This window comes from Mizuhopecten yessoensis, unplaced genomic scaffold (genome assembly GCF_002113885.1).
Source record: "Mizuhopecten yessoensis strain PY_sf001 unplaced genomic scaffold, ASM211388v2 scaffold10953, whole genome shotgun sequence".
Lineage (NCBI taxonomy): Eukaryota > Metazoa > Mollusca > Bivalvia > Pectinida > Pectinidae > Mizuhopecten > Mizuhopecten yessoensis.
Window position 1 is genome coordinate 3,649 of NW_018408804.1, and position 9,623 is coordinate 13,271.

General features: G+C 39.5%; 1 protein-coding gene across 1 annotated transcript in view; it reads left to right on the forward strand.

The window, feature by feature from the left end:
• The window catches only part of LOC110464062, a gene marked incomplete at its 5' end in the record, with an annotated part of 19,780 nt that overhangs the window by 3,633 nt on the left and 6,524 nt on the right, over positions 1–9,623 (forward strand). The window contains 4 exons of the mRNA XM_021519083.1: positions 522–647; positions 2,393–2,487; positions 4,783–4,843; positions 9,516–9,540. Coding sequence (XP_021374758.1) covers positions 522–647; positions 2,393–2,487; positions 4,783–4,843; positions 9,516–9,540 — 307 coding nt within the window. The remainder of the gene's footprint in view (positions 1–521; positions 648–2,392; positions 2,488–4,782; positions 4,844–9,515; positions 9,541–9,623) is intronic.

Here is a 9,623-nt window from a genome sequence, read left to right on the forward strand (position 1 = left end):
ACATCAGTCAGCCACCACTACCTCACTGTACATCAGTCAGCCACCACTACCTCACTGTACATCAGTCAGCCACCACTACCTCACTGTACATCAGTCAGCCACCACTACCTCACTGTACATCAGTCAGCCACCACTACCTCACTGTACATCAGTCAGCCACCACTACCTCACTGTACATCAGTCAGCCACCACTACCTCACTGTACATCAGTCAGCCACCACTACCTCACTGTACATCAGTCAGCCACCACTACCTCACTGTACATCAGTCAGCCACCACTACCTCACTGTACATCAGTCAGCCACCACTACCTCACTGTACATCAGTCAGCCACCACTACCTCACTGTACATCAGTCAGCCACCACTACCTCACTGTACATCAGTCAGCCACCACTACCTCACTGTACATCAGTCAGCCACCACTACCTCACTGTACATCAGTCAGCCACCACTACCTCACTGTACATCAGTCAGCCACCACTACCTCACTGTACAGCTGTTGTGTTCTGTATTGTTCCAGCAATACCACACCAATCTTGGATTTCTGGCCGAAATGAAGGCATTATGGGAAATGCTGTTCCCCCCTGCTAGCTGCCTCAGCGTCAACCACATAGAAAGAGTGTTCCAGGTCCTTCCTTCCGTTGAGGTAGGATTTTTCCTTAATATAAAATATTAAAGATAGAATACTTTTGATATTTAGACTACAATCATCAGATCATGGGGTGATGAAATTAATTCGTCAACTTTACCTTTTAACAATTTCTTCTGAAGAACAAACAGGCCTAGAGTCATGATATTTGGCTGAAAGCTTCATCAATTGGTAGGAGCCCAACAAAGTTTGAGAACGAAAATGACCTTGACCTTCTTTCAAGGTCACAGTGGTCAAATGTGTCAAACTCTTCAAACGACTTCTCCTGAAGAACTGAAAGGTATAGAATCGTCATGTTTGGCTGGTGGCTTCTTGGGATAGAGCCCGACAAAGTTTGATAACGAAAATCACCTTCACCTTCTTTCAAAGTCACAGCAGTCAAATGTGTCAAACACTTCAAACAACTTCTGAAGAACTGAAAGGTATAGAATCTTCATATTTGGCTGGTAGCTTTCTGGGACAGAGCTCGACAAAGTTTGAGAATGAATACGACCTTCACCTACTTTAAAGGTCACAGGGATCAAATATGTCAAATGCTTCAAACGACTTCGTTTGAAGAACTAAAGGGTGTAGAGTCTTTATATTTGGCTGATGGCTTCCTGGGATAGAGCCCAAAAAAGTTTGAGAACAAAAATGACCTTGACCCACTTTAAAGGTCACAGGGATCAAATATGTCAAACCCTTCAAGCAACTTCTTCTGAAGAACTGAAAGGTATAGAATCTTAATATTTGGCTGGTTACTTCTTTAGATTGAGCACGACAAAGTTTGCGAATGAAAATGACTTTGACCTACTTTCGGGGTTGCAGAGGTCAAATATGTCAAAAATATCAAATGCTTTCTGATGAATAATCGAAAGGCATAGAATCATAATATTTGGCTGTTGGCTTCTTGGGAAAGAGCTCACCAAAGTTTGCAAATGAAAATGACTGCAACCTACTTTAAAGGTCAAAGAGGTCATTTACATTTTAAACGATTTGTTCGGAAGAACAAACAGGAATGGATTCATAATATTTGGCTGGTAGCTTCTTGGGATAGAGCCAAGTTTAAGTTTGAGAATGAAAATTTGAGTTTGAGAAGGAAAATGGCCTTGACCTACTTACAAGGTCACAGGGAAAAATATGTCAAACACTTCAAACAACTTCTGAAGAAGAACCAAAAAGCATAGAATGATATAATAATATTTGGCTGGTAGTTTCAACAGATGGAGATGACACAAAGTTTGTGAGTGAAATATTTGTAGTACAGTATGATATTTAATGAGAATAATTTGCTATGATTGCTTAAATATTCAGGTGAGCAATGCAGGCCCTCTGGGCCTCTTGTTTTGTTACTGCTGTTTCTCAGAAACTTCTATGACTTTGATGAAATTTCCTGTGTTTGTTCTGTTCCTGTGCATGCTAAAATTGGCGATGGGTAAGTAAAACAAAATGGCAGGGCAGCCAGCAAGGATTTTGCATGTGAAGTTTGTTATCACAATTTCTTTAAAACTACAAACTTTAGGGAACATGACAAAACTTCACATGCAAAATTTGTTGTACCTTCTTGTGCATGCTTCATTTTGAGATGGGTAAGAAAAACAAAATGGAAGTCATCATGGATTTTCCTCCTCAACTGATGAGCAACTAAGGTATGCCTGATCCAAAACAACAACGAGCTCTTCATTTTTGGAGATATATTTGTTAATGTAGACATGATATGCTTTAAATCCTTTCGAATAATAATCTGAATGTTTGTTGTTTAGGTGAACAGTGACTTATTTCTTCAAGCCTCGAACATCCTACAATCCAGCCAGCGAAGGCCGGGGGTCACACTAGGTGTCATTCTATACAAACAAAGGTAAGGTCAGGGGTCACACTAGGTGTCATTCTATACAAACAAAGGTAAGGTCAGGGGTCACACTAGGTGTCATTCTATACAAACAAAGGTAAGGTCAGGGGTCACACTAGGTGTCATTCTATACAAACAAAGGTAAGGTCAGGGGTCACACTAGGTGCCATTCTATACAAACAAAGGTAAGGTCAGGGGTCACACTAGGTGCCATTCTATACAAACAAAGGTAAGGTCAGGGGTCACACTAGGTGCCATTATATACAAACAAAATTAAAGGTAAGGTCAGGGGTCACACTAGGTGCCATTCTATACAAACAAAGGTAAGGTCAGGTGGTCACACTAGATGCCATTATATACAAACAAAGGTAAGGTCAGGGGTCACACTAGGTGCCATTCTTTACAAACAAAGGTAAGGTCGGGGGTCACACTAGGTGTCATTCTATACAAACAAAGGTAAGGCCAGGGTCACACTAGGTGCCATTCTATACAAACAAAGGTAAGGTCGGGGGTCACACTAGGCGCCATTCTATACAAACAAAGGTAAGGTCGGGGGTAACACTAGGTGCCATTCTATACAAACAAAGGTAAGGTCAGGGGTCACACTAGGTGCCATTCTATACAAACAAAGGTAAGGTCAGGGGTCACACTAGGTCAAGACTCAAAAGTTAGCAGTTTTCTTTTAAAATTTCATAGAAGGGGGTCATTCGGTACAAACAGATTTAGGTCACAGATAGAAGTCAGGAATACCAAAGGGGTCATGCATTACAGGCAAAGGTCAAGGGTCATAAAAGGAATGAATACATTGGTTGATAAAAGGTAAAGGTAATACAAGGAGAGGATTACAGAGTTGAAAGGTCCAACAAGAGGATGACTTCCAGGTCAAGGGGAGAGTTGGCAAAGGTCATACACGTCCTGTAACTAAGGTCACATCTATAATCACTTATGTGTAATGTTCTTTTGGGTTAGATACATCCTAGAAAAGGGTACAACTATCAAGGTAGAGTACCATCACGTTGGAATATTGTATTAGATACATCCTAGAAAGGGTACAACTCTCCAGGTAGAGTACCATCACGTTGGAATATTGCATTAGATACATCCTAGAAAGGGTACAACTGTCCAGGTAGAGTACCATCACGTTGGAATATTGCATTAGATACATCCTAGAAAGGGTACAACTGTCGAGGTAGAGTACCATCACGTTGGAATATTGCATTAGATACATCCTAGAAAGGGTACAACTGTCGAGGTAGAGTACCATCACGTTGGAATATTGCATTAGATACATCCTAGAAAGGGTACAACTGTCGAGGTAGAGTACCATCACGTTGGAATATTGCATTAGATACATCCTAGAAAGGGTACAACTGTCGAGGTAGAGTACCATCACGTTGGAATATTGCATTAGATACATCCTAGAAAGGGTACAACTGTCGAGGTAGAGTACCATCACGTTGGAATATTGCATTAGATACATCCTAGAAAGGGTACAACTGTCGAGGTAGAGTACCATCACGTTGGAATATTGCATTAGATACATCCTAGAAAGGGTACAACTGTCGAGGTAGAGTACCATCACGTTGGAATATTGCATTAGATACATCCTAGAAAGGGTACAACTGTCGAGGTAGAGTACCATCACGTTGGAATATTGCATTAGATACATCCTAGAAAGGGTACAACTGTCCAGGTAGAGTACCATCACGTTGGAATATTGCATTAGATACATCCTAGAAAGGGTACAACTGTCCAGGTAGAGTACCATCACGTTGGAATATTTCTTTACAATTGGTACTATTTTGAAATTTGTATTGTACCCTATTCATCCAGTAAACAGCCCATGTCTGGTAATAAGCCCACTCGTATCTTCTTGTATTTTCTTCAGTTCAATAAAAAAAAAAAATCAATGTAATTTCATAGGCACATCTACTTATCCTAACTCAGAAATTATATGTTGGCCCCCTGGTTATTAACGCAGGGTAAGTCTAGTACTGATTTCTGTTAGATGTTTTTAAACCCATCTTGCAATGTATTTTAATTATAGAATTACATTAGTTAGAAATTTGAGTCTTCAGAAAAAAAAAGAAAAAAAAAATATTCTAGGAATCTGTCAATTTAACACTGGTCATAAACTATACCAGTGATGCTCATTAGCTATCCAGGAATCGTAAATACAGAGTATCAAAATGAACAATGAACACTTTTCAAAGGGAAGTAGCTTTAAGCCAGAAATCAGTAAGGTGTATTTATATTCTATGTGTATATTATATAGCAATTGTACTGTTTGTATTTTGACAACAGGGTGTTATGTACACAGATGTCCCCCGAGCTGACCAGGAAACTCGTCCTCATCCGTCCAGAGGTATTTAACCCTTTCACCACTGTAGACCATAATGGACCCCTCCAAATCAATACAATGTAGAGTCTACTAAAGCTACGTAGGGGTGACAGGGTTAAGTAGTTACATAATACCCTACGTTACCATAGAGTAAGTGTGGTGTCTGTAAGGTACCCAAAGTAAGCGTGGTGTATGTAAGTTACCCTGAGTAAGCGTGGTGTATGAAAGTTACCCTAAGTAAGCGTGGTGTCTGTAAATTACCCTAAGTAAGCATGGTGTCTGTAAGTTACCCTAAGTAAGCGTGGTGTCTGTAAGTTACCCTAAGTAAGCGTGGTGTCTGTAAGTTACCCTAAGTAAGCGTGGTGTCTGTAAGTTACCCTAAGTAAGCGTGGTGTCTGTAAGTTACCCTAAGTAAGCGTGGTGTCTGTAAGTTACCCTAAGTAAGCGTGGTGTCTGTAAGTTACCCTAAGTAAGCGTGGTGTCTGTAAGTTACCCTAAGTAAGCGTGGTGTCTGTAAGTTACCCTAAGTAAGCGTGGTGTCTGTAAGTTACCCTAAGTAAGCGTGGTGTCTGTAAGTTACCCTAAGTAAGCGTGGTGTCTGTAAGTTACCCTAAGTAAGCGTGGTGTCTGTAAGTTACCCTAAGTAAGCGTGGTGTCTGTAAGTTACCCTAAGTAAGCGTGGTGTCTGTAAGTTACCCTAAGTAAGCGTGGTGTCTGTAAGTTACCCTAAGTAAGCGTGGTGTCTGTAAGTTACCCTAAGTAAGCGTGGTGTCTGTAAGTTACCCTAAGTAAGCGTGGTGTCTGTAAGTTACCCTAAGTAAGCGTGGTGTCTGTAAGTTACCCTAAGTAAGCGTGGTGTCTGTAAGTTACCCTAAGTAAGCGTGGTGTCTGTAAGTTACCCTAAGTAAGCGTGGTGTCTGTAAGTTACCCTAAGTAAGCGTGGTGTCTGTAAGTTACCCTAAGTAAGCGTGGTGTCTGTAAGTTACCCTAAGTAAGCGTGGTGTCTGTAAGTTACCCTAAGTAAGCGTGGTGTCTGTAAGTTACCCTAAGTAAGCGTGGTGTCTGTAAGTTACCCTAAGTAAGCGTGGTGTCTGTAAGTTACCCTAAGTAAGCGTGGTGTCTGTAAGTTACCCTAAGTAAGCGTGGTGTCTGTAAGTTACCCTAAGTAAGCGTGGTGTCTGTAAGTTACCCTAAGTAAGCGTGGTGTCTGTAAGTTACCCTAAGTAAGCGTGGTGTCTGTAAGTTACCCTAAGTAAGCGTGGTGTCGTAAGTTACCCTAAGTAAGCGTGGTGTCCGTAAGTTACCCTAAGTAAGCGTGGTGTCCGTAAGTTACCCTAAGTAAGCGTGGTGTCTGTAAGTTACCCTAAGTAAGCGTGGTGTCTGTAAGTTACCCTAAGTAAGCGTGGTGTCTGTAAGTTACCCTAAGTAAGTGTGGTGTCTGTAAGTTACCCTAAGTAAGTGTGGTGTCTGTAAGTTACCCTAAGTAAGCGTGGTGTCTGTAAGTTACCCTAAGTAAGCGTGGTGTCCGTTTACTGTTCAACTGTCATCAACTTTTCATTTATAAAGGCTACTAGTCCCCTGAATGGAGTTTGGCTAAATTTGGTATGGGGTCTCCCTTGGGTATTGGAGGTGTACACTTATTAATTATACAAGCTTAGCGTTGGGGTCCAATAGAAGAAATACTGGTAAATCTTTTAATAAAAAATTCCTTCAGTTTGAGTGCAGGAATTTTTAATATTATTTGCCATGAAGCAATCTTAAAAAATGTGGGAAATGGGGAGAAATAGACTTTTCTTTAATAAAGATTTGGTATGGACCATCACCAAGGCAAAGTGAAAAAGTTCACAACACGAAGGATGTGATATTGTTTATAACGATGAGGCGAGCCCAATATGGGAAATGGGGGGAATTATAGGTTGAATAAGGTATTTGAATATTATTCAGGTGCATTCTCGGGCAAGAAGAAATGTTATGTTTTTTTAGAAAAGGAAATGGCCTCCCTGGCAGGAGGGGGGAGCAAAATTGGGGAAATTGTATATATTTTAAAAGGATATCGCCTTTAGTACAAAGAAAACTGTCTGTTGCTTACCAGCTTGAGTATAATATTGCTGTAGTAGAGTGTGAGTATCCTTCAATCAATGTAATGCGTATACAATGATTTGGTGGCCACATTTCTGAAGCTGTTTACAAACATATCCCATGATGCCTGGATAATTTGTTAAGTGACTAGGTTGCATATCATTGCATTGCATTTTATTCCTTATATTTACGATAAGACCAAAAAGAAACAAAGAAAATAGTAATTTATCTTTCTAGAAAGTTTGGGTTCTAAATGTTGGTGTAAATGTGTTATCATTAGCTCACCTGCCCGGAGGGCAAGTGAGCTTATGTCATGGTGCGGCGTCCGTCCGTCCGTCTGTCCTCATCTGTCAACTTTTCCTTTAAACAACTTCTTCTGAAGAACGGACAGGCCTAGAGTCATGATATTTGGCTGAAAGCTTTGTTGGTAGGAGCTCGACAAAGTTTGAGAACTAAAATGACCTTGACCTACTTTCAAGGTCACAGGGGTCAAATATGTCAAAAACTTCAAACGACTTCTTCTGAAGAATTAAAAGGTATAGAAACTTTATATTTGGCTTGTGGCTTCCTGGGATAGAGCCCAACAAAGGTTGAGAATGAAAATTAGTTTGACCTACTTGCAAGGTCACAGGTGTCAAATATGTCAAATGCTTCAAACGACTTCTTCTGAAGAACTGAAAGTTATAGAACCTAAATATTTGGCTTGTACCTTCCTGGGAAAGACCGTAACAAAATTTGAGAATGAAAATGACCTTGACCTACTTTTAAGGTCACATGAGGCAGATATGTGAAATACTTCAAACGACTTCTTCTGAAGAACTGGAAGGTATAGAACCTTAATATTTGGCTGGTTATTTCCTGGGAAAGAGCCAAAAAAAGTGTGCGAATGAAAATGACATTAACTTTCTTTCAAGGTCACAGCGTTCAAATATGTCAAACAGTTCAAACTACTTCTTCTTAAGAATTAAAAGGCATAAAATTTTAATATTTGGCTGGTGACTTCCTGGGATAGAGCTCGCCAAAGTTTGCGAATGAAAATGACCTCAACCTACTTTAGAGGTCACAGAGGTCAACAATATTTTAAAGGATTTGTTCTTAAGAACTAAAAGAAATGGATTTATAAGATTTGGCTGGTAGCTTTTTGGAATAGAGCTAACCAATTTGAGAAGGAAAATGACATTGACCTACGTACTAGGTCACAGGAAACAATATGTCAAGCAACTTCTGAAGAAGAATCAAAAAGCATAGAATCTTATAATAATATTTTGCTGATAGTTTCAACAGATGGAGCCAACAAAGTTCGCGAGGGAAATATTTTTAGTGCAATTTGATATTTAATGAGAATATTTTGCTATGACTGCTTTAATATTCAGGTGAGCGAATCAGGCCCTCTTGGGCCTCTTGTTGTGTTTTTCCATGGTTACAGTTATATTGTACATAGACATCAGAGTTCAGTTCAAGACCGTTTAGGAATCTCCGTCATTATTTGATATTTATGTCGTGACATGATTTTTCCGCGATTTCTCCTACAGTATGACAGAAATATCTGAACAGTTTTCAATCGGAAAACTTAATATGTAATAGTTCTTGGTGTTAAATGCTTTAAGAACAAATCTTTAATTGGTAAAAATTAAAAAGAAATGTTATTGTTGACCCATTGTTAGCTCACCAGGCACGAAGTTCCATTAAGCTTATGGTAGGGTGTTTTGTCTGTCATCTATAGTCTGTCAACTTTTTCTTCAAACAACTTCTTCTGATGAACTTGAGGGCCTAGGGTCATGCTATTTGGCCAGTAGGTACTTGGGATAAAGTGCTATAAATTTTCCTCAAATAAATGACTTTGCCTATACTTTTAAGGTCACAGGGTTTATAAATATGTAAAAATCTTTAAAGAACTTCTTCTGAACATCCAGGAGGCCCAGAGTGTTGATACTTTGCCAGAAGGTACCTGGAGTGCTATAAAGTATACCCAAATAAATGCCCTTGACTCACTTTCAAAACCACAAGGGTCAAATGTGCTAACAACATTTCAACAACTTCTTTTGAATAACCAAGGGGCATATAGAGTAATGATATTTGGCCAATAGGTACCTAGCTTGACCTAAATGATCTTGACATACTTTCAAGGCCACTGTATATATAAAAATACACTATATGTATGAAAATATTTGAACAACTTCTTTTGAATCAGCAGGAGGCCCGGGATAATGATAAAGGCATGGCCAGTAAATACCTAAGATGTAGTGCTTTTAAGTTTCCTCAAATGAATTACCTTGACAAACATTGAAGGTGACAGGGGTCAAACGATGAAAACCTTTCTTTGACTTTTTCTAATAATAAAGAAACATAAATTGATGATGGTTGGCCAGTAGCATGCTGTGATATTGTGCTATAAAGTTTCTCCAAATACATGACCTTGACCTACTTTCATTTTCCCATGATTGCTTAAATATCAAGGTGAGCGATACAGGCCCTCTTAGCCTCTTGTTTAATAGAATATGATTTTGCATAATCAAACCATGATGATAACATCATAGTTGAAAAAAAAAAAATGGAGGTAAACTTCTACCAAAATGTTTGGTAAAGTACTTTTAACAGTTTTAAATGTTTGTTGTAGCTACCATGTGCTGAAATGAAAACAGGTGAGTAGTGAGTACATATTTACAGGAAATGTGACCTTTGGAGCAAGTCCCTCACACCACCTGGTAGTTGCCCCCCCCCCCCC